Here is a 23748-nt window from a genome sequence, read left to right as displayed (position 1 = left end):
AAGGGGGGGGAAACAGAGGGAGGGAGAGGAAGTGAACCGGTGACTGCGTGAGCTAGAGCTAGTGAGCAGGGAGCTCCAGAGGCCAGAGGTGTTTGATCCCCTGGAGCTGGAGTTACCGGAAGTCAGCTGTCTGTGTGAGCGGTATGAACTCTTAACTACTGAATTGTGTCTCCAGTCCCCTGTTCTACTGTGACAAGGTCTCACATAGTTCAGGCAGCTTTTGAAAAAATTGTATCTTGCCAGGCATGGTGGCGCACACCTTTAATCCCAGACAGGGAGCCCACAACAGGCCAAAATACAGAGACCACCAAAGACCAATGAGTTAAACCGATGAGTTTAACTGGGGATACTTACAGGAATGTGGGTGAGGAGTTACTTAACAGCAGCAGAAATGACTAACCAGCTGCATCGCCAAGGCCCACCCCAGCACGAGCGACAGCTCACACAGCTGGGAACCTGGAGCACACTGCACAGCCGGCAGGCAGCTGCACAGGTCGGAGAGCGTCCTGCCCAGGTGCCTGGGTTGTCTAAACCTCTGCATGCAGCTCTTTTTATCCGCGTGTTTGCAGCTTTCCTTCTCTCCACAACACTCGGTTAGTGTTTGTTCTGGAAGGGAGGGGCTGCTCTCGCCGAGTTTTTGAAGCTATTTTGTTTTTGTTTACCTCCCTGTTTAAGGAGCTTTCCTACGGGATAGAATGTTTTAGCGTAGCAGAGGAGGCTGCTACACACAATGCCTCAGTCCTTCCAGTCTGGTGGGTGTGTCTGTCTGTGTGTGTGTGTCCTGCCAAAGGGTTTCAGGAGTCCGCCTGCCTCTACCTCCTAAGTACTGGAAATAAAGGCATGCACCACCACACCCAGCTGAGTGCTTAAATGGATTCTTAGAATTCTATCTTGGATCCCCACTGTTGCGCCCAAGTGTTCTTACCCTTTTAGCTCTAGCCCCAGTCAGTGACCTTGAGCTTCCAACTCTTCTACCTCCGTTTCCCAAGGGCTGAGCAGCTCCCTTGTACACCCTATTTATTCAGCCCTGGGAGCGGGACTTCAGGCCTCCTTGGCAGGTGCTTTAGCAACTTCCTCCTTTCTCTCTCTCTCTCTCTCTCTCTCTCTCTCTCTCTCTCTCTCTCTCTCTCTCTCTCTCTCTCTCTCTCTCTCTCTCTCTCTCTCTCTCTCTCTCTCTCTCCCTCTCTCTCTCCCCCCCCTCTCACTCTGCTTTCTGTTCATATTATCTGGCATTGTGGTTGCAAAGACCCAGCCCTTTCCCATCCTGCAAGTATTGGATCAACCTCTTGATCAGAAACTGTTAGCTCTTGCAGCTGCTGTCCTTGATAAAGTTGCATTTCTTTATTATGTGTGTGGGCTGCAGGCAGTCAGCTCACTTCATAGCAGGCACGCAGAGGCCAGAGGATCCTGCAGGAGTCAGTTCTTTGCCTTCAATATTGGCAACAGTGCCTCTATTTCTGATCCACTTCACCTCCTCTGAGTTTTAAATTCTGTCTAAAGGTTAACCCATGTTCCATCTCTCTGAGAGAGCTGTCAGCTCCTGGACAAGTATAGACTCCCATAAGTTCTCCTCCCTAGACAGGTCTTATGTTCTTGCTGAGTCCCCCTTGGTGACTCCCACTTGCCCATCAAACCTATTTGGGAGTGGACAGCTTAGGAACCCTGGCAGGGGTGGGTTACCCCAGTTGACCCTGAAAACATCCAATATTCCCTTATCTTGTCTCCCACTTGCCGTACCAGCCTTCCTATCAGAGACACAGTTTCTTGTAGCTTTTCATGCTTCTAATAGTTTGAGGTTTTATATATTCGCATGATTAGTTCCTGTGGAATTTTCTGCCTCTGAGTCAGGGCTATTTTTTCCACTTACATATCAAGCATACTGACTTAAACATTTTTGCTTTATCTGTGGACCCTCAGTTTCCTATGTGATCTCTGGTCTTCCTAAGGTTTCCTAAGGGCACCTTCTTTTTTTTTTCTCTCTCTCAGTTTTTAGAGACAGGGTTTCACTGTGTGGCCTGTAGTCTCAGCTATGTTGGCCTTGAACTCACAGAATGTAGAGAGGGCACCTTCTTAATGCTGGGTCACACATGTGTGACACCAGGCCAGCTTTAAATTCTTGGTTTGGTTTCTGTTTTTACACAGTGTCTCACTGTGTAACACTGACTTGGGATTGCTCTGTAGAGCAGGTTGACCTGGAACTCACAGAGATCCACTTAGCATGTCTCCAGAGAGCTGGGAGAAAAAGTGCATGCCACAGTGGCCTACTCAAGGTTTTAACATGCTTAAAAATATGTATTCACTTTTATTTATGTGTATGCATGAGTACCTGCATGTATATATGTTCACCATGTACCTGGTACCTTAGCGGTAGGAAGTGGAGGAATCTCAGTTCCAAGAACTGGACTTCAGGAAGAGCTGTTATGTGGGTGCTGGGAACTGAACTCTAGTCTTTTGCAAGAACAGCTAGTGCCTTCAGCTACTGAGCCATCTCTCCAAGCCCCAGGTATTTAAATTTTTTAGCCAGGATTTAGCTACATAACTCAGGGTGGCTGCCACTCAAGACAGTTCTGCCTCAGTCTCTCAAGTGCTAGGGTGACACTTGTAGACCAGCCACCTAGCCCAGCGTTGGGGGAAAGAGGTGGCCTGGGATTGAGCCTAGGGCTTTACAGAAATCAGCCCCCTCAGCCCTCTGCTTCAATTAAAGGAACTGATCTGAAGCTGGCCTCCTTTGGGCTCAGACCAAAGCCCAGCACAAAAGGAGCGACGTCACCCTGCTGTGTCAGACTGGGAGACCGTGTTTGCAAATGACCTTGGCAGGTATGAGATGACCTTGAGGCCTCCACGAGGGTGGCAAGGGTTGGGTGAGCCAGCCTGAGGGAGCCATTTGAGGACGTGGTGGTTGGAGACTTTGTTTGACTGTCCTCAAGGCACTGTCCAGCTTGGAACAGAAGCAACTTGTTGCCCAGGACCAATCTACTCTGTCCACTGCCAAATCTGGGTGAGGGCCTTCGTGGGGGCCAATGATGTGAGGGCTGTGGGCTTTCGAGAAACACGGGTTTCTTTGGGAGTTCTGGTCAGCCTAGGCCAGGGCTTGGAGCTTTTAGCCCCGCCTGTTTGCTGATGCCTGTGGCTTTGGGGTCAGGCAAGGCTGGCCTCCCTGCAGTGAGCCAGAGCAAGGGAACTGGCCTTCTCTAGGGACAGCTGATTAGAGAGCGAAGCCTAGCTGGGTGTGCTAGACTTTGTGGTGGCAACTGCAGGTATTAATAGTTTTTGTGTGAGGGTGTTCAGCTAGAACTCATGCCTTACACGGTAGGCTCTACCCCTGAGCCACACCCCTGCCCCTCACTGGGGTTGGGGATTCTAGGCTGGTGCTCTACCCCTGAGCCACGCCCTGGCCCCTCACTAGACAATTCTAGGTAGGTACTCTACCCCTGAGCCACGACCCAGCCCCTGGCTGAGGAGGGTGGATTCTAGGTAGCAGCTCTATCACTGAGCCACACCTCAGTGTGGTTTGGTTTTGGTGGTTGTTTTGGGTGTGTGAGGTAGTGATGAGGGTACAAACAGGGATTTGGGATTTTCACCACGTATGTTGGATACCCTCGTATTTTATATATGTGTGTGTGTGTGTGTGTGTGTGTATAGGTATATATATGTCTGTGATGGTATACATATCACACCAACTGTATATCCTGCTTCTTTTTCTTTTTGAGACAGGGTTTCTTTATGTAGCCCCTGGCTGTCCTAGAATTAGCTCTTGTAGACCAGGCTGGCCTCAAATTCGCTAAGATCCACCTGCCTCTGCTTCTTAAGTGCTGGGATTAAAGGTGTGCGCCACCACCACCTGGCTATCCCCCTTTTTCAGTTTGCCTCCTGGCGGATATATGGAAATGCACACTATATACCTCCTTGCCTGCTGTATAACGTGATCCCAGCTGTGCCCCATGCTGACACCTGTCCTTGATCCCCACCTTGATTGAACACCTGACAGTGCTCCTTAAGCCCTAGTGCCAGCTGCTACCCTGGCTTTCTGTGCCCTATCCGCAAGGCCAGGATCGGCATTTTTTTTTCTTTTTTTTGATTTTCGAGACAGGGTTTCTCTGTAGCTTTTGGTTCCTGTCCTGAAACTAGCTCTTCTAGACCAGGCTGGCCTCGAACTCAAAGAGAACCGCCTGCCTCTGCCTCCCAAGTGCTGGGATTAAAGGCGTGCGCCACCACCGCCCGGCCAGGATCGGCATTTTCTGCTGCTATTGTGAATCCCAGACTGGTCTTGAACTTGATTTTTTAAAAATCTTTATTTTTATTTTATGTGCATTGGTGCTTTGCCTGGATGTATGTCTATGGGAGGGCACCAGAATCCCAGGAACTGGAGTTATACACAGTTGTGTGTTGCCATATGGGTGAAAAAAAAAAAAAAAAGCACCAATAGCCCCCCCCTCCAATTTCATTCATGTATTTGAGTTTTAGCCCAAATAATTTATTTTTGGTTGCTTGTTTTTCTGTTGTTTTGTTTTTTCGAGAAAGGATTTCTCTGTGTAGCCTTGGCTGTTCTGGAACTCGTGTGTAGACCAGGCTGATTTAGAGATTCACCTGCCTCTGTCTCCGGAGTCCTGGGATTAAAGGCGTGCGCCACCACAGCCCAGGTGTCTGCCTGCTTTCTTTCCTCCCTGTGCCTCAGTTTCCATCGTGCATGGTAGAGCAGTCGGGTAATCTTTTAGAGTCGAGAAGTGTTCCTGGATGCATTGTTGCGTGGGTCGGTGGAAGGTGGGTGGATGGAGGGTGAGGCCAGAGCCCGGAGGAGCCACCTCAGGCTCCTGGATGGAGGCTGGGTGAAGGTGGGGGCGCTGGGAGAGCTAAATCCGGCCTTCCAGTGAGTGGCAGGAGCAACTGCAGCCCCGCCCGGCCCGGCCCCCTAGGTCGGTCCCTCCCTCCCTCCCTTGGTTATTTGGCTGGGGCCTGTCTGACCGGTTTGGGCCGTCCCGCTTGCTACTCTGGAGGAGCTGCTCCCGGTGGCGGCTGTGTCCGGGAGGGCGCCGTCGGGGCCGCACTGCAGTGATGGGGAAGGATTCGCAGCATTACTACGGGAAGCATGGTATGCGAGCCCTCCTAGTGCACCCCGGGGACACCAGCGTGGACCTTGGCCTGTCAGGGAAGGTTGCAAAAGGGAGGGGGAGTAATTGCACTTGAATAGTAGTCCGCCCACCTCCCCGTCCCCCTTACCGTACCGTCTGTGCTAGCTCCCACAGCTGCCTCAGACACCGTTCCACTCTCCTACCTAGGACCAGGCCGACACCCATCCCTAGAGCACCTGCACCTCTCCACAGTGAACTTTGCGTTCTTTGCTCTGGTCCTTGTAAACCCTTCCAGGCATTTTCCTTGGGCCACAGCTAGCTGATCAGTCAGCTGGTCACCCCCAGGGACTCTAGTCCCTGCTGTAGTCTCTGATGACCTTGGGTGTAGTCCCCTGGAGGTAGGATGCAGGTACAGCTCAATACTCCTTATGGTTTGGGGACCCTGGGTCCCCCAGCTTCCTTGGCTGTTTCAACTTCTCATCCACCCTTGTTTATTCTTGTTGATTTTCAGGGACGCCTCAGAAATACGACCCCACCTTCAAAGGACCCATTTACAACAGGTAGGAGGCCCTGCCTTCCTGGGGAAGAGGGGAAAGGATGGGAGAATGTGTCTCTGTTCTCCAGCAAAGCAGGATAAACCATTGCGATGTGATTCAAGAGCTGGTTTCCTTAAGGTTCTAGACTCCTCCCATTGGAGCTGAGAATGGAATTGAGCCACACAAACCTTAGGCATATATTATGCCTCTGCCCTTACATGGATCCTTTTTTTAAAATTTAATTTAATTTACATTTTTTTATGTGTATTATGCTGGTATGTATGTGTGTGTATGCTGGTATGTATGTGTGTATGCTGGTATGTATGTGTGTGTATGCTGGTGTGTATGCTGGTGTGTATGTGTGTGTTTGCTGGTGTGTATGTGTGTGTACGCTGGGTGTGTATGTTGGGTGTGTATGTGTGTATATACTAGCGTGTATGTGTGTATGCTGACGTGTATGGGTATGTATTTTGGTGTGTATGGGTATGTATTTTGGTGTGTATGGGTATGTATGCTGTGTGCATGGGTGTGGTATGCTGGTGTGTATGGGTGTGTATGCTGGTGTGTATGGGTATATATGCTGGTGTGTATGGCTGTGGTATGTCTTTGTCACTGTGCAGTGTGGAGGTCAGAGGACAACTTGCAGGTGTTGGCTTTCTCCTATCATGGGGTCCCAAGGATCCAAAACAGTTGTCCTGCTGGGCCATCACTGTGGCTTCTCTCCTTCTCTGCCTCAGTACTAAACAGTGGCTTTACCAGTGGGTGACATTTTCACCCCTACTTTTTGTTTGTTTAGTTTTGTAGTTTTGTTTTTGAGACAGGGTCTTTGTAGCCCTGGCTGTCATGGAACCCTCTATGTAGACTAGGCTAGCCTTGAACTCACAGAGATCCATCCATCCATCTACCTGTCTCTGCATGAGCCTTCTACACATAACATTTTATTTGAGCTGGATGTGGCTTCGCAGTCCTGTGATTCCACCTACTTGGGAGGCAAGAGGATCAGAAGTTGAAGGCTTGGGGAGGGGATTAATACACTCATAATATATTGCATGGAATTCTCAAATTATTAATACAAGTATTATTTAAAAAAAGAGAGTCCAGCCGGGCGATGGTGGCGCATGCCTTTAATCCCAGCACTCGGGAGGCAGAGGCAGGCGGATCTCTGTGAGTTCGAGATCAGCCTGGTCTACAGAGCTAGTTCCAGGACAGACTCCAAAGCCACAGAGACTCCAAACCCTGTCTCGAAAAAAAATAAATAAATAAAAAAATAAAAGAGAGAGTCCTGAGCCTGGTCTGCAGAGTGATTTCCAGGACAGCTAAAGCTACACAGTGAAACCCTGTCAGAGTTCTGGGTTAAAGGCATGTACTGCTATGCCCAACTTTTACTTAAAATTACTTTAGATTTAATTTTTTGTGTATGAATGTTTTGTCTGCATGTGTGTATGTGTTGAAAGAGGGTTCAGATCTCCTGGAACTATATGGTTGTCTTGCCTGCATTTATGTCTGGTTTGTGTGCCTGCTTGGTATCCAAGGAGGCCAGAATAAGGGATTGGATCCCCTGGGACTGGGAGTCTCCAGGTCGGTGCTGGGAAACAAACCCAGCACTCTTGAACCTCGAGCTAGCTCTTTAGCCACTCTCTTTTTATTCGTGGTTATTATTTTATTTCCTTTTCCTTTTTGTTTTGTTTTTCAAGACAGGGTTTTTCTGTAAACAGTTCTAGCTGCCCTGGAACTAGCTCTGTAGACTAGGCTGGCCTCTAACTCAGAGAGATCCACAGGTCTCTGCCTCCCGAGTGCTGGGATTAAAGATGTGTGCCACCACTGTCTGGCTAATGGCTATTACAAGAAAGAAAGAAGGAGAGAGAGAGAGAGAGAGAGAGAGAGAGAGAGAGAGAGAGAGAGAGAGAGAAGAAAAGGAAGGAAGGAAGGAAAAGAAAAGAAAAGGAAAGAAAAGAAAAGAGGAAAGAAAGTTAGTTCCAGGCCTACCCGGGTGACTTTCAGAGATTCTTTCTCAAAATTTTAAATGGGTTTGTTTTATTGATTTTTATATGTGTGCTTGCCTGCTTGTATGTATATACATCATATGCATGCCTGCTGTCCACTGAGACCAGAAAAGGACATTAGGTCCCCTGGAACTAGAGTTACCGATGGTTGTGAACCATCATATAGATGTTGAGAATTGAGCCTGCATTCCCTGGAAGGGTAGCAGTACTTTTTGTTTGTTTTGTTTTGCTTTTTTGGGTGAGTTGGGTTTTTGAGACAGGGTTTCTCAGTGTAGTTCCTGACTGTCCTGGAACTCACACTAGACCAAACTGGCCTCAAACTCACAGAGATCTGCCTCCCTCTGTCTTCCAAGTGGCTGGGGTTAGAGGTTGATGCCACCACACCCAGCTGGATGAATTTCTTTTTAAAGTGTGATGGATTAAGAAGTGTGGCCATTGGATGACTGGAGAGATGGCTCAGCAGTTAAGAGCACTTGTCCAATGATAAGAACTGGAGTTTGGGTCTCAGCTACCACATAGCAAGCCAGGTATCTCACAGATAACCTGTAACTCCAGTGCATGGTTCTGGCTTCTGCCTGTGCACAGGTACATAGACATACACACAAAAAATATAGGGCCAGAGAGACAGCTCAGTAGTTAAGAACATTTGTTCCAATTCTAGATGACCAGGATTTGTTCCCGGCACCCACATAGTTTCTGGGGATCTGTCTAGTACATTCTTCTGGCCTTTACACGAGGCACACATGTGATGCACACCCATGCATGCAAGCAAGCACTCTTACACATAAAGTAAAAATAAGTCTTGGAGGAATGGCTAAAAACAGCTGCCTACCCCCAAACCTGATGATCTGTCCCTGGCACCCACATGGTAGAGAGAACCAGCTCCCAAAGTTGTCCTCCTACACACACACACACATACACACTCATGCACACACACACACAATCAGGAAATGTAAAAGCGGTACAATGCAATGACTTGGGGCTGGAGAGATGGCTCAGCCTTTGAGAGCACTGGTTGCTCTTTCAGAGGACTCAAGATTCAATTCCCAACACTACATGACGTTCAGGGGACCTGACGCCCTCTTCTGGAGTCCATGGGCACTAGGCGCATACATGGCTCACAGACATACTGTGCTGGTAAGACACCCATAAACATAAGTAAAAGTAAAAATTTTTTTAATGCATGTAGGCCAGCAGCACTCAGGAGGCAGAGATAGGTGGAGCTCTGTGAGTTTGAGCCCATTCTGGTCTACATAGCAAGTTTTAGGCCAGCCAGGCTACATGGTGAGCCCCTTTTCTTTTTTCTTTTTGATTTTTTGTTTTGTTTTGTTTTGTTTTTTTTGAGACAGGGTTTCTCTGTGTAGCCTTGGCTGTCCTGGAACTCTCTCTGTAGACCAGGCTGGCCTCGAACTCAGAGAACCGCCTGCCTCTGCCTCCTGAGTGCTGGGATTAAAGGCGTGCGCTATCACCACCCGTTGAGACCCCTTTTCAAAAAATAAAAAAAAGGCACATGCTTCTTAGCCCACATTTCAGATTTCTCATAAAAAGGGGTGTGTCTAAGGTCACGTGCACTGATGCTGCTCTGCTCCCCAGGGGCTGCACAGATGTCATTTGCTGTGTGCTGCTCTTCCTGGCCATCGTGGGCTATGTGGCTGTTGGCATCATAGGTGAGCTCGGGAAGGGAGAGGACTTGGGCTTCTCGGGGGGAGGGGCCGGCACAGGCTCTGGGGCACAGGGTGGTACTGTGGCTATGAAGTGACAGAGCCTCAATGTCCCTGGGTCTCTCCACAGCCTGGACCCATGGAGACCCTCGGAAGGTGATCTACCCTACTGATAGCCGGGGCGAGTTCTGTGGGCAGAAGGGAACAAAAAATGCGTGAGTTTATTATTTGTGTGCGTGCACTAAACCACACCCCCATGTGAAGGGCAGAGAATTTGTACTTTCCTTCCATCATGTGGTTCCCAGAGATGGAACTCAGGTTGGCAAGGTTGATGTCAGGTGCTGTCACCCTCTGAGCCCTCTCTGGGCCCAGTAGGTGAGAAGTCTTGACCAACTCCATTCACCCCCTCCAACCCCAGGAACAAGCCCTTCTTGTTTTACTTCAACATCGTCAAGTGTGCCAGCCCCCTGGTCCTGCTGGAATTTCAGTGTCCCACCCCTCAGGTAACAAGTTCCACCTCTTCTCACAGCGCTCTCCTCACAAACATCGGGGTACCTCTGTTGTGGGGTCCCCGTGTCCTGATTCCACACCCCCTTCATTCCACCCCCCAGATCTGTGTGAAGCAGTGCCCGGATCGCTATCTCACCTTTCTGAAAGCACGCACCTCCCCAGACTTTGACTATTACAAGCAGTTCTGCGTGCCTGGCTTCCAGAACAATAAAGTGAGCAGAAAGAGTCCTTCAGCGCCTGCCCAGGGAGGGGAAGACTGGAGGGGAATGGGAAGTCGCCCTGCTCAGGGATTCACTTCTTCCCACTCTCTATGCAGGGGCTGGCTGAGGTGCTCCGCGATGGGGACTGTCCAGCGGTTATCACCCCCAGCAAACCTTGTGAGTACTGGGGATCCCACAGGATTAGCGAATCTGTATGGGCTCATCTGATAGTCTCTGTGGTCCCACAGTGGCCCAGCGGTGCTTCCCGGCCATCCACTCCAACAAAGGGGTCCTCATGGTGGGCAACGAGACAACCTATGAGGACGGAAATGGCACCAGGAAGAACATCACAGAGCTAGTGGAGGGCGCCAAGTGAGAAGGCAGTCCTCTGTGGATTTCCCGGGGTGGGTGGGACTGGAGCTGGCCTTCTCTGGGATGATCTGAATCTCTCCCGCCCCTAGGAAGGCCAACATGGTTCTAGAGGCCCGGCAGCTGGCCATGCAGATATTTGAAGATTACACTGTATCCTGGTACTGGATTGTAATGTGAGTTGGAAGGAAGGTGGCTGTCCCCTGGCTACTACATCTGTGAGCCTAAGGACAGTGTCACTCATGCTCCTGTCTTATCCCCAGAGGTTTGGTCATTGCCATGGTGCTGAGTCTCCTGTTCATCATCCTGCTACGGTTCCTGGCAGGCATTATGGTCTGGGTGATGATTGTCATGGTGATCCTGGTACTTGGCTATGGTGCGTCTTCCCCTTCCTCCTAGGTTCTTCCCTGCTTAAGGTCTGCAACATGCCAATGTCATTTGCCCTGGTGTCAAATGTCATCTGAAGCCTTCCGATGTTTCCCACTGCTTAACTGGCATGTTTGTGAGCTGTTCACACTACTGTTGTAGACGCTTTGAAGCAGCCGGAGCCCATCAAGAGGCGGTGGATGAGATCTAACTAGCTGAGGCTAGGCTTGTTTACTCAGGCGCTGCCTCTTTCCCTCCAGTGAGGGGCTGGTGTGAGGCCCAGTGGTAGACTCCCTGCCTAAAGTCCCCCAGTGAGGGGCTGAGGGCTTAGCTTAGTAGAACACCTGCAGAGAATCCTCCAGTGAGAGGCTGGCATCCTGGCTCATTGTTACTGGCTCATTGTTACAATGCTAGCACACGCAAGGCCCCTACCACAGTTCCTCTGAACTTGGAGAACCAGGTCTCAGTTTGATATTGCAGTCAACAACAAAAGACAGTAATGAAGACATCTGCTTAGGCTAGCAAGTAGACTTGTGTCCTGTGGTGCCAGGATGCTGGATTCAAATCCCAGCTTTGCTGCTTCCTAGCTCTGTCCTCAGGCACATGACTAAGCCTCCCTGTGCGCAATTACTTCCACTATCTAATGGGAATAACTAATGTTTCCTACTTGGAGACTCAGTGAGAAGGCAGTGATGTGGTAGCATGTGATGATATCAGAGGAGGCCTGTGCAGGGCAGAGGCCTAGTGTGCAAACCAGTGGCCCTTGTTCTGATTGAGTTTTCTTCTTTTGTGTTTGTTTGTTTTGGGGGGTTTCTAGACAGGGTTTCTCTGTGTAGCCTTGGCCTCAAACTCACTGTGGAAACCAGGCTGTCCTCAAATTCAGAGATCCACCTGCCTCTGCCTTCTGAATGCTGGGATTAAAGGTGTGTGCCACAACTGCCTGACATTTCTTCTGTATTTTTGTATTATGTTCACTTATTGTGTGTGTCTGTGTACACACATATGTGTGTTCTTACACGTGTACCACGCTGTGTATATAGACATCAGAGGACAAGTTGCAAAAGTGGTTTCTCTCCTTTTACTTTATGGGTACCAGGGATTGAATTTAGGTCATCGGGCTTGGCAGCAGGTGCCTTTAATCACTGAGCCATTGCTGGCCCTTATTCTGATTTTTTTCCCTTGGAACTCAATCTGAAGATCCAGATACTAAAACACTTGTGTTAGCATGGTGGCACATACCTATTATCCTCTGCCAAGGGAGGCAAAGTCAAGAGGATCATAAATTTGAATATAGATCCTGCCACATAGTCTCAAAAAACAAAAGACAAAAGTTGTTCATGTTAACTATGGTCCAAACTGTTGTTGATAATTTAACCTGATTTTTATTTAAATTTTGAGGCAGGTATATACTCAATGTATATAGCCCTGGCTGGCCTAGAACTGTATCTTTCCTCTGCCTCCCAACTACTGGCTTTAAAGGGGTGTGCCGCACCTCGATGGCTTCAGGTTGTCATCAGGTGGGGAGCATCCTAATACCCATTTATTCACCCATTTATCAAGCGAGATCCTGGTCTTTTTTTTGTTTGTTTGTTTTTTTAAGACTATATTTGTGGGGCTGGAGAGATGGCTCAGAGGTTAAGAGCATTGCCTGCTCTTCCAGAGGTCCAGAGTTCAATTCCCAGCAACCACATGGTGGCTCACAACCATCTGTACTGAGATCTGGCGCCCTCTTCTGGCCTGCAGGCATACATGGAGGCAGAATGTTGTATACATAATAAATAAATCTTAAAAAAAAAGACTATATTTGTTTATTATATTTAGTTTCTTGCCTGCATGCATACATGCATACAGAAGAGGGCACTAGATCTCATTATAGATGGTGTGAGCCATCATGTGGTTGTTGGGAATTGAACTCAGGACCTTTGGTAGAATAGTCAGTGCTCTTAACCTCTGAGCCATCTCTCCAGCCCCATGAGAGCCCGGTCTTATAGTAAGTTCCAGGCCAGCTAGGGCTACCTAGTGAGACCCTGTCTTAAAAAATAAACAAAAAAGAAAATTACTATCTGGGTTGTGGCTATCTGCAGGAATATTTCACTGCTATATGGAGTACTCAAGACTGAGGGGAGAGGCGGGCTCGGACATCTCCTTGGTGGACCTTGGCTTCCAGACGGACCTCCGAGTGTACCTGCACTTGCGGCAGACCTGGATGGCCTTCAGTGAGTTGGGTCATTTGCCCCCCATGTTTGCATTATGGGAAACTTTGGAGGGATTGGGGTGGACTCCCAAAAAGCTCACTCTCAGTTTTTATAGAAATCATTTAATTGTATGTTACTTTATTTTTAAATCTATTTCATTTCTTATTACTTTTAATTTTTTAAAAATTATGTATAATATTTCCTTGTTGGGAGGGGGCATCTATACCAAAGCCCTGCTGTGTGGAGGTCAGGGAACAACTTTCATTACCAGTTCTCTGCTTTACTTGTGGGTCCTGGGAATGGGACTAAGAGCATCAGGCTTGGCACGAGAGCCTGCAGCTGATGAGCCTCCTGGTGGCTGCCCATCCTTCTCCACAGTGATCATTTTAAGCATCCTGGAGGTGGTTATCATCCTGTTACTCATCTTTCTTCGCAAGAGGATATTGATCGCCATAGCCCTCATCAAAGAAGCCAGCAGGTAGCTGGAAGAGCCAGGGATGTGCCTGGGGTCTCAGCCTGGGGCATCTGGCCCTGACTTCTATCTCTGTTTCTCCGCAGGGCTGTGGGACATGTCATGTGCTCCATGCTCTACCCACTGGTGACTTTCTTCCTCTTGTGTCTCTGCATTGCCTACTGGGCCAGCACCGCTGTGTATCCACTGCTCAACTGTCAGTCTGTGATCCCCAGGGACAAATGTCCCTAAATGTCCTGCAGCTCAGGGTGGGGTTGGGCTGTGTGGTCCTTTTCCCATGGCTCTCTTTATTTTTAAAATTTCTAGGCTGGGCAGTAATGGTACATGTCTTTAATCCCAGTACTCAAGAGGCAGAGGCTGGCAGATCTCTGTGAGTTCGGGGCCAGTCTGGTCTACATAACGAGTTCCAGGACAGTCAGGGCTACACAGAGAAACCCTGTCTCACAAAACAAAACAAAGCAAACAAAAAATATTCTGTTACGTTCATATATTTTGGGTAAAGGGGCAGCAGTATTCAGAGGTCATAAGACCCTCTTGAGTGGGTCCTGTGTCCTAATGGCTCTCCCTGCCCCTGCGGCTTCTCCCAGACAGAGCCTTACCCTGCAACTCGCTGTGCAGCAGTCTCTCCTCCCTCTGCCTCCCGTCTTGGGATTACAAGGGTGAGCCCTACTCCTGGATTCCCCTGACTCCTTGGATTGCCAGTCCCAGATTTCAGTTTCCTTAATGTGTGTGCAGCTTCCTGTCTACCTCTAATGTAGCTGTGTACAAGATTTTCGATGACACATCCTGCCCGCTTTTGGGGCAAACCTGCAACCCAGAGGTAGGCATCCCTGTGGGAGGACAGGCGTTGCCCCAGCAGCCTCCCCTTGACGATAATTCAGCAAATGTGTGGCACTTGCTCTGTGTGTTCGGCTTGGTAGAGTGGAGCTCTCAAGCCATTGCTGGATTTGGTAGTTTTTCAGGGGAAGGCAGGAGCTGATCAACTTGGCTGTCCCCCACCCCGCATGCTCAACTGTATACATCTCCCCCCCCCCCCCGTGGTATCACTTCTTGTCCCTCTACCCTTTTCTTGACTTCTGGTGTGTGTGTGTACATGTGCGTGTGGTGTGGTATGGGTACATATGTGTTTGTGGAAATGCCCTGCTCTGTATCTCTCAGCCTGATTCCCTTCAGACAGCATCTCTGCTCCCTGTAGCACTGGAGCTACAAGCTAGCACAGGACACACCCAGATGTTTATGGGAGTGAATGATGGAGGCTTGAACTCAAGTCCTCATTTTTAAGACCCCTTTCCTACTAAGCCATCTCCTCAGGGCCCCACAACACCTTTCTCTTTTGTAATGGGTAGTCTTGCTTCTAGGACCTGCCCTGTGGTCCAACATCAGCCTACTCTGAACTTCTGACCTGTGTTCTGTCGGGGCCTCTCGCCCCTTCCCCAGACCTTCCCCTCAGCGAATGAAAGCCGCCTGTGTCCCAGTGGCCACTGCCAGTTTGCCTTCTATGGTGGCGAGTCTGCCTACCACCGTGCCCTGCTGGGCCTGCAGTTCTTCAATGCCTTCATGTTCTTCTGGCTGTCCAACTTCGTGCTGGCGCTGGGCCAGGTTACCTTGGCCGGAGCCTTTGCCTCCTATTACTGGGCTCTGCGTAAGCCTGAGGACATGCCTGCCTTTCCCCTCTTCTCTGCTTTTGGCAGAGCGCTCAGGTAATGGGGAGTCGAGTTGGGAAGAGAAGGGACACAGGGAATTCCTCTGGCTGGGCCACTGACTGCCCCTGTTGATTTCAGGTACCACACAGGCTCCCTGGCCTTCGGCTCGCTTATCCTGGCTGTCGTGCAAATCATCCGAGTGACGCTGGAGTACCTGGACCAGCGCCTGAAAGGTGCCGCCCTGCCTGGAGCTTCAGCCAGGGCATGGGCTGGGTCTTGCTTGAGGGCCAGGAGCCAGAGCTAAGCCTCTACCTTTCTGTTAGAGGAAGGGGTGCTAAGAGGCAGAGGAGCAGCTAGAACAGCCATCTGAACTGCTTAGAGTTCCTATTTTTGAAGGGGAGGTCCAGCAGGAGCTGTGGACCGTTGAGTCTGGCTAGCAAGACTGGACTAAGGCTTTCTGGTTTTGTTTTTTTGAGACAGCGTTTTACTGTGCAGTCCTGGCTGGCCTAGAACTCACAGGTCTGCCTGCTCCTTCAACAGTGCTAGGGCTGAAGGCAACGTCACCACCCCCAGCTGTCTTGGTTTGAAAGGCTGGCATCCAACTCACTAAATAGCCAAGGATGACCTTAATTCCTGATCCTTGGAGATTCCTTTTGTGGGTCAGCACCTGGATCGATTGATTGATTGATTTTGAGCAGTCTTGCTAAGTTGTCCAGGTTAGCCTAGTAGTTCAGGCAAGCCCCAGACTTGTAATCCTTACTGTCTTGCTGAACTCTGGGGTCTCTACCAAACCAGACCAGTCTCTTCCCACCCCTGCATCCCTTCTCCTCTTTCAGCTGCACAGAACAAGTTTGCCAGGTTCGTCATGGTCTGTCTCAAGTGCTGCTTCTGGTGCCTAGAGAAGTTTATCAAGTTCCTGAATAGGAATGCGTATATCATGGTGAGCGGTAGGGCTGGTTGCTGCGGCGGTGTGTGTGTGTGTGTGTGTGTGTGTGTGTGTGTGTGTGTGTTAGTCCCCTGTGTCCATCGCATGGACCTTGGACTTTCTCTTCATTCTAGATTGCGATCTACGGCACCAACTTCTGCACCTCAGCCAGAAACGCCTTCTTTCTGCTTATGAGAAATATCATCAGGTTAGGGGACACACACACCTCCGTCCCCAGCCTCTCTCCCTGTCCCAGCCCCCTCCTGGCCCCTTTTTCAACCAGCCTTCCACTTATCTTGCCTCCTCTCCCAGGCTCTGAGCCCATATTCACATTTATTCCCTCAATCTCCTACAGGGTGGCTGTCCTGGACAAAGTTACTGACTTCCTCTTCCTGTTGGGCAAACTTCTGATTGTGGGTAGTGTGGGTGAGTGTCTCCATTGGGTGTCCCTGCTGGGTGTGGAAGCCTGGTGGGAGTGACCTGTGACCCAGTGTCAGGTGCAGGTTGTCTCCCGCTGAGTCTTCCTGGGACTCAACCATCACGCATCCTTTCATTGTAGGCATCCTAGCCTTCTTCTTCTTCACCCATCGGATCAGAATTGTGCAAGATACAGCCCCGCCTCTCAATTATTACTGGGTCCCGATACTGGTGAGGACCTTTGGGTACACAGGGTCTGGGTAGAAGCAGGGGTGGGGAGTTAGGGTTTGCTCAGATTCCTTTGGGGGACAGTCATTAGTTATTTGGTCCCTGAATAGTCACCTGCTGTATACAAGCACAGGGATGGAGGGACTTCTCTTTAACAGGTGCTAGTGTTGTTACTAACTTTTAATTTGTTTGTGTGGGGCGGGTGCACTTGTGAAAAGTCAGAACAACTTGTGGGGATTGCTTGTCCATACATGTTTCAGGGGTTGAGCTCAGGTCATCTGCCTTGGTGGTAAGTGCATTCATCCACCATTACTGAGTATACAATGTTCTACCTGTATGTCTGCCTGCACACCAGAAGAGGGCACCAGACCTCATTACAGGTGGTTGTGAGCCACCATGTGGTTGCTGGGAATTGAACTCAGGACCTTTGGAAGAGCAGGCAATGCTCTTAACTGCTGAGCCATCTCTCCAGCCCCCCCCCCTTTTTTTTTTCCTTGATTGAAACACTTTCCCACTGTGTCACCCTGGCTGGCCTGGAACTTACAGAGTTCTGCCTAGCCTGGCAAAGAACTTTTGATCTTCCTGCCTCCCAACCCTAGGATTACTGCTAAATCTTGTCATGCCAGGCAAGACCTTACAGTTTAGATGCATAGGGGCATTACCTAGTGATGATCTGTTGACACACATCTGCCGTTCCAGCACTCGGAAGCTCAGGCAGAAGAATCAGAAGTTCAGTGTCATCCTTAGCAAAGCAAAACAAAAAATCTTTTTCACTGAGGAACAACAGGAAAAGATTTACTCTCGGTGTAGCCACATTGACATGATAATAACCTTTTTTTTTTTTTTTTGAGACAGGGTCTTGCTGTGCAGCCCTGGCTGGCCTGGAACTCTGTGTAGACCTTGGTAATCTTTGCCCACACAGACCTGTTTGCCTCTGCTTTCCAGGTGCTGGGGTTAATTACCACCACACCAGACAAAAATAAATGTTTTAAAGGGCTGGAGAGATGCCTTGGCAGTTAAGAATACTTGTTGCTTTTGCAAAGGATCAGGATTCAGTTCCCAGGATTCATGTGGTGGTTTACAACCATGTTTAACTCCGGTCCCAGGGCATCTGATGACCTTTCCTGACTGATATTGGGTATCAGGCACACACATCGTTCACATACAAGCATGTAGGCAAAACACTCACACACATAAAAAGATTAAAAAGAGAGTTGGAGATATGGCTCAGAGGCTAAGGTTGTTCTTCCAGAGGTCCTGAGTTCATTTCCCAGCAACCACATGGTGGCTCACAACCATCTGTGATGAGATCTTATGCCCCCTTATGGTGTGCAGGCAGAACACTATGTACATAATAAATAAACAAATCTGTTTAAGAAAAAGGTGAGGCAGGAGGATTGCCATAAGTGCTACGACTGCAGACAGCCTCTGGGCTCGTGAGAATGAGAGGTCTCAAGCTAAGGAGAACAGTGGGTTTCTGAACCGAGCTGGACTAAAACAAGGTGTTCCTCTTGTGTAGACAGTGATCATTGGCTCCTATATGATTGCACATGGCTTCTTCAGCGTCTACGGCATGTGTGTGGACACATTGTTCCTCTGTTTCTGTGAGTGACCCCTTTATCTCAGCCCAACAGGGGCCCTGACTCCCTTCTCCCCAGTGGACAAGGAAATCCCTCCTCCCACGAAAGCACCACCATCGTCCCAGAGTTCCCTGGGTCCTGCATATCCCTTACAGGCCATGCGTGCTTCTTCACCGTGCTCCAAGCTAACTCACCCTCCTATCCCCGAGCTGTAGCTGCAACACTCTGCCCCTGGGTCTTTGGCTTTGAAATTTCTGTCTTTGTTGGGAATTAGAGTGGGTCCATGGCTGCCACTAACTCTGGTCTCCACATGTCTTTTCTCCCTCCACCCCCTTCTTCTCTCCCCACGCCTGCTGGCTTCTTTCCTGTTTTTCCTCTGCCCCTCTTTTCCACCCCCTCCTTTCCTGACCACCCCATTTTTCACCCCCTGCTGGTTCCTGGGGGGCCCAGGTGAGGACCTTGAGAGGAATGACGGCTCTCAGGAGCGACCCTACTTCATGTCGCCCGAGATGAGAGACATCTTTTTGAAGGGGAGTCCGCAGGAGGGCAAGCAGGAGGAAGTTGAGGAGGAATAGAGAGTGAGGGAGACTGGCGAGCAGGCCAGGGGGCCTCTGGAGACCGGGTTTGTGCATGTGACGGGGCTCCCCTGACCGGGAATGTGGGGCTCCTGTAGTCATTTCCTACCCCTCCTCTTTCCCAAGACTAGGAAGTCATTTTACCACTGAGCCACACCCCCATCTTCCCACAGGGGGATTCTAGGCAGGGGCTCTACCACTGAGCCAAGCTCCAGCCTCATGCTGGAGAATTCTAGGCAGAGGCTCTACCCCAGAACTATGGGAACTATGCCCCTAGCCTTGTTTACTTCCTCTTTGGGAGACAGTGGCTCACTCAGTTGCCCAGGCCAGCCTTGAACTTACCTTAAAAGCTGGTCTTGAGCCTGTGCTTGTCTCAGCTTCCTAAGCACCTTGGGTAACCGGCCTTTGCTGCCACGCCCTGCTCCTCCACAGGCTGCTTCCTAACCCCTGAGGCTTCTCTCTGGCCCTCTGTTCCCGTCCCTGTTCCCCATCCCAACCCCTGCCTGTTGGCTCCCTCTCTCATTGCCTGCTCTGGGGCTCTGTCCACAGTGGAGGATCTGGAGAGAAATGACGGTTCAGCTGAGAGGCCTTACTTCATGTCTTCCACCCTCAAGAAACTGTTGAATAAAACCAACAAGAAGGTAGCAGAATCCTAAAGACATCTGCCTCCTGGCCCTCCCAGGAAGCTGTGATCCGGTGCTTGGGTCAGATTCCCCATCTCATCGGGCTTGCCTAAAGTCACATCACTGCCTCTCTGCTACCCTCCCTGAATGCCCATTTCCAGGGACCTAGAGGATTTGGGGCATTCTTTCCTATGCCCGAGGGCAGTGGAGCCCTGGGAGATGGGACAGTATGGGTGCCTCCAGTTCTCACTGGCTCAGATGGTGCCAATACGGTGAAGTGACTTGAAGTCGAGGGCGGGAGCTGGCCCGAGGATGTCTGCAGCAAGCTTCTTTGTACTTCCTGTGCCCCTTCCAGCCGAGAGGGAAAGACTGGATGAAAGCCCCTGTAGGTGGGCTCAATGAACCCCAGATCCAAGCTTCCCCTACCTGCTCCTGCTGGGACAGATTGGATCTCCATGACTGATTCAGCCCAAGGGCTGACATGCTTTTCTCATTCTTACCACATTTTAATCTAGACATACAGTAAGGGGTCTGTCTGCTTTTCCTCCACCAGGCTCCACAGCTGGAGGGAGCCACCGAGTGCCTTCATTTGTAGCGCCACCTCTAGCATGGAGGTGGCTGGGGTCACAGGAAGGAAGAGTGTGCACCCAGAACTGAAGGACTCTTCCTGATAAAGAGACAGTGTGGGGGAGGGGGGCTGATGCAAGGAGTGAGAGTGGTGGTTGGAGGTGGGGCCTCTGTTAGAGCCTCCAGAGTGGCCTGCCTGAAGGCTTCTTAATGGAAAACTTGAGGTTCACGCTGGAAGATGAAAGAGGACAGGGCTGCTGCCCCGCCCCTTTCTCTGCCAGGAATCCACACTGCTGTCTTTGTAAGAGGAAAGAAACTTGAGTTCACCCAAGGGATGGTTTCCGGGGATGAGGTGGGTGTTCTTTCACCTAACACTAGAATCTTCTTGCCAAACTTCTCGAACTTGGGGGCCAGTTGACTGACCCTCCCCTTTGTCTTTGCCCAGGCCCTCCCTCACCCCTCTTTGCCTATCAGTAAGATACCAGGATGGTGGAAGCAGCCTGGGTCCCTCAGTTTCCTGTGCCTGCCTGTGTGCCATCACTGGCCCTTCTTCCTGTACGCCCAGCCCTGTGCTTACGTAATTGCATTCCAACCATTAAATAAAGTGCCTCTTGTACGGATCCTGACCTGCATGTGTGTGGGGGGAATGTGGGAAGCTCTGGGCGTCTCTGAGCTATGGCAGCTTGCTCAAAGGGAAGAGGAGGGATGAGAACCCAGCCTTGCTCACCTCCAGAGCCACCTCTGCAGCTTCTGTTGGGTCTCTTGTGCACCCCTAATGAACAAAAGGTTTTGATTAGGAACTGATCCAAAGAGCCCAGAAACACCTCCTCCTCCCTCAGTAACTTCCCTGCACACAGTCGTCCTGCCCCTGTACCTGATGTCGCACAATTGAGGAGAGCTGCTCTTATTTTTAATTTGTGAATATGCCATGTGTATGCAGTTGCAGTTGCTCATGGTGGCCAGAAGAGGGTGCTGGAACCCTGCACTATGTGTGTGCCTCCTTGGTCTTGAAGACCAAAAGAGGGTTTTGGGTCCTTTGGAGTTATAGACAGTTGTGAGCCCTAAAAAGGCACTGGGTTTGTTTGTTTGTTTTTCAAGCTGCAAGCTGAGAGGGGTGGGGTAGCTGGAGAGATGGCTCAGCTGTTAGAGAACTGGCTGCTCTTCCAAAGGACCTGGGTTCAATGCCCAGTACCCAAATGGCACCTACACATCTAAGATAATTTAAAAAAAAAAACAAACAACAACAAAAACCCTAAACAAAACTGCAGGGGCTGCAGAGATGGCTCAGGGGTTATGGGTACATTTGGCTCTCACAAAGGACCTAGTTTGGTGCCCAGCATCTTCATCAGGTAACTCACAACCTCCTACAACTTAGTCTCCAAGGATACTGACACCACTGGGCTTCGTGGACACCTGAATTCACACACAGATACAAGCACAAGTGATTGCAAGAAATAATAGCTATTTTAAAAGTATTTTTAATTAAAATAACTGTTGATGGGTGTTTTGTCTATGATGTATGGGTAGCAAGTGCATAGTTGTTGCCTGCAGAGGCCAGAAGAGGGCATCATAGCCCCTGGAACTGGAGTTACAGATGGCCGGGAGCCACCATGTGGCTGCTTAGAACTGAACCAAGGGCCTCTGTAAGAACAGTCAGAGTTCTTAAGCAATGAACCATCTCTCTAGCACCTTACATTTGTTGTTGTTGTTTTGCTGTTGTTTATTTGTTTGGTTTGGTTTGCTTTTTCAAGACAAGGTTTCTCTGTGTATCCTTCTCTTTTCTGGAACTTGTTCTGTAGACCAGCCTAGCCTCAAACTCACAGAAATCTGCCTGCCTCTGCCTCTGGAGTGCTGGGATTAAAGGAGTGAGCCACCAGCATCCAGCTACATTTATTCCTTTATTGTGTGAACGTGCCTATGTGTGTGTGTGAGGGGCCGGGGCGGTCCCAGAGGTGGAACTCAGATCCCCAGGTTCGGCAGCTAAACCAGCTTTGCTTCCTTCAGCTTGGCTGTCGTTGGGTCCTCTGGCTGCCAGACTGCAGTACTGCTGCCCCCTGGTGTCTGACTTTGTTACTGTTTCTAGCCAATTTTTTGACTCCTGGAAAATTTCAATCTGTCAACTGCCACAGACACCTCTGCCTCTATGTCTCCTTTTCCGTATAAAGTATGGTGTTGAGCAGGACCTCTGCACGTGCCAGGCAGATGTCTTACCACTCAATCGTATCTTCAATCCTATTTTTTCTTTTCTTTTTTTTTTTTGATACAGTATCTCATGAAGCCCAGGATGGCTTCTGACTCAGGATGTAGCTGAAGATAACCATCTGATGCTCCTGCTTCTGTCACCCCAGCAGTGGGACAGGAAGCGGGCCTGTGACACCACACTGCATTTACATGATGCTGGGGTTAAAACGGGGCTCTGTGTATGCTGGACCAGTTCTCTGAGCACATCACCAGCCCTCCTTTTTTTTATTTCTTTTTTTTTTTTAAATATTTTATTTATTACATGTACAATACAGTGTTCTGCCGCCATGTATGCCTGCAGGCCAGAAGAGGTCACCAGATCTCATTTTAGATGGTTGTGAGCCACCATGTGGTTGCTGGGAATTGAACTCAGGACCCCTGGAAGAACAGTCAGTGTCCTTAACCTCTGAGCCATCTCTCCAGCCCCCTTTTTTTTTGTTTTTCGAGACAGGGTTTCTCTGTGGCTTTGGAGCCTGTTCTGGAACTAGCTCTTGTAGACCAGGCTGGTCTCGAACTCACAGAGATCCGCCTGCCTCTGCCTCCCGAGTGCTGGGATTAAAGGCGGCTTTTTATGGCTAGTATTAAGATAAGACTAATAGTTGCCCCACAATCGTTCTTTTTGTCTTCTGGCCACTCGTCCAGTGTCCACAGTTTGTCACTAGCTGGGACTATCCCCAAAAGTCTGCTGTGCTGGTGTGGGCAGTTCCATCTGTCACAGCATGATGACATGGGATGAACACCGCAGGAAGGACAGAATCCCTGTGCGGCCAGCTGGCTATCATGGTAGGTCTCTAGGAAACGGAGGTGCCGTGATACAAAGTTACTCTCCAGACTACTCCATGTGTCGGGTCTGCCTGGATTCACACCTGGAGGCCCCCAGGGGATATCAGGAGGCACAGCAGGAGCTGAGCTGTTATCCCCATTCCCAGGTTATTTTTATGGTCAGTTTCAGAGGCTAATCTTGGCTCCCTCTTGTGGCTGGCCCACTTATGGCTTGAGCTCACAGCAGCCTTGGCATGGGTGTGGTGTAGCCACAGCTTGATGCCTGCAACCTTAAGAGCTGAGGAGTGGGCATTTTTTGTGCAGGGTCATCTAAATCTTTCAAGAGCCACCAGATGCGGGGGTGTTCATACCCTTGGAGGTCCCCCGAGTCCTTTGGGAAGTAGTTCATGGAGGTGGGGGCCAAGCACAGTCTCATAATGTACCCTAGACAGTACAAGTGACAGGATTCTGACCAAGGGAGATCTGTTTCTTGGCAATGTTGGGCTGGTGCTGTTTGTTCTTTGATTTTTTTTTTCAAGACAGGGTTTCTCTGTGTAGCCCTGGCTGTTCTGAAACGCACTACACAGAGCAGGCTGTCCTGGAACTCACAGAGATCTGCCTGCCTCTGCTTCTGGAGTGCTGCAACCAAAGGTGTGTGCCATCACCATCTGGCTCAGTGTTGTTTTTAAAGTCCTATTTATTCTTTCAACTTGGCATGAAGATGAAAGGTGGAAACCACGTGTGCAAGTTCCAAGTTAATTCCCTGTATGGGTAACAAGGGTTTCTGCCTCTAAAAATCAAACACC

At 49.8% G+C, this 23748-nt stretch overlaps 1 protein-coding gene across 3 annotated transcripts in view; it reads left to right on the top strand.

Annotated features, from left to right (window-relative positions):
• Positions 1-20560, top strand: part of Slc44a2 (solute carrier family 44 member 2 (CTL2 blood group)) — a 30198-nt gene extending 9638 nt beyond the window's left edge. The window contains exons 1-23 of one of the 3 annotated variants that reach the window (XM_050125535.1): positions 4781-5089; positions 5581-5629; positions 9202-9275; positions 9400-9484; positions 9688-9772; positions 9881-9991; positions 10096-10156; positions 10228-10351; positions 10441-10524; positions 10612-10724; positions 12799-12930; positions 13288-13387; positions 13468-13560; positions 14117-14201; positions 14819-15081; positions 15163-15257; positions 15861-15964; positions 16084-16157; positions 16305-16375; positions 16509-16597; positions 18114-18198; positions 18625-18796; positions 19299-20560. In XM_050125535.1, the coding sequence (XP_049981492.1) occupies positions 5053-5089; positions 5581-5629; positions 9202-9275; positions 9400-9484; positions 9688-9772; positions 9881-9991; positions 10096-10156; positions 10228-10351; positions 10441-10524; positions 10612-10724; positions 12799-12930; positions 13288-13387; positions 13468-13560; positions 14117-14201; positions 14819-15081; positions 15163-15257; positions 15861-15964; positions 16084-16157; positions 16305-16375; positions 16509-16597; positions 18114-18198; positions 18625-18749 (2139 nt within the window). In that variant the 5' untranslated portion in view covers positions 4781-5052 and the 3' untranslated portion in view covers positions 18750-18796; positions 19299-20560. Of the gene's footprint in view, positions 1-4780; positions 5090-5580; positions 5630-9201; positions 9276-9399; positions 9485-9687; positions 9773-9880; positions 9992-10095; positions 10157-10227; positions 10352-10440; positions 10525-10611; positions 10725-12798; positions 12931-13287; positions 13388-13467; positions 13561-14116; positions 14202-14818; positions 15082-15162; positions 15258-15860; positions 15965-16083; positions 16158-16304; positions 16376-16508; positions 16598-18113; positions 18199-18624; positions 18797-19298 lie in introns of those variants that run through there. The other 2 variants (XM_050125536.1, XM_050125537.1) reach the window with 2 other exon arrangements.
• The last annotated feature ends 3188 nt before the right edge of the window (positions 20561-23748 follow it).

The sequence above is a fragment of the Alexandromys fortis genome, unplaced genomic scaffold (assembly GCF_014885135.2).
Source record: "Alexandromys fortis isolate MF-2015 unplaced genomic scaffold, M_Fortis_MF-2015_v1.1 scaffold_242, whole genome shotgun sequence".
Lineage (NCBI taxonomy): Eukaryota > Metazoa > Chordata > Mammalia > Rodentia > Cricetidae > Alexandromys > Alexandromys fortis.
The sequence above is the reverse complement of the archived record's forward strand: the minus strand, read 5'-3'. Positions and strand labels throughout refer to the sequence as shown.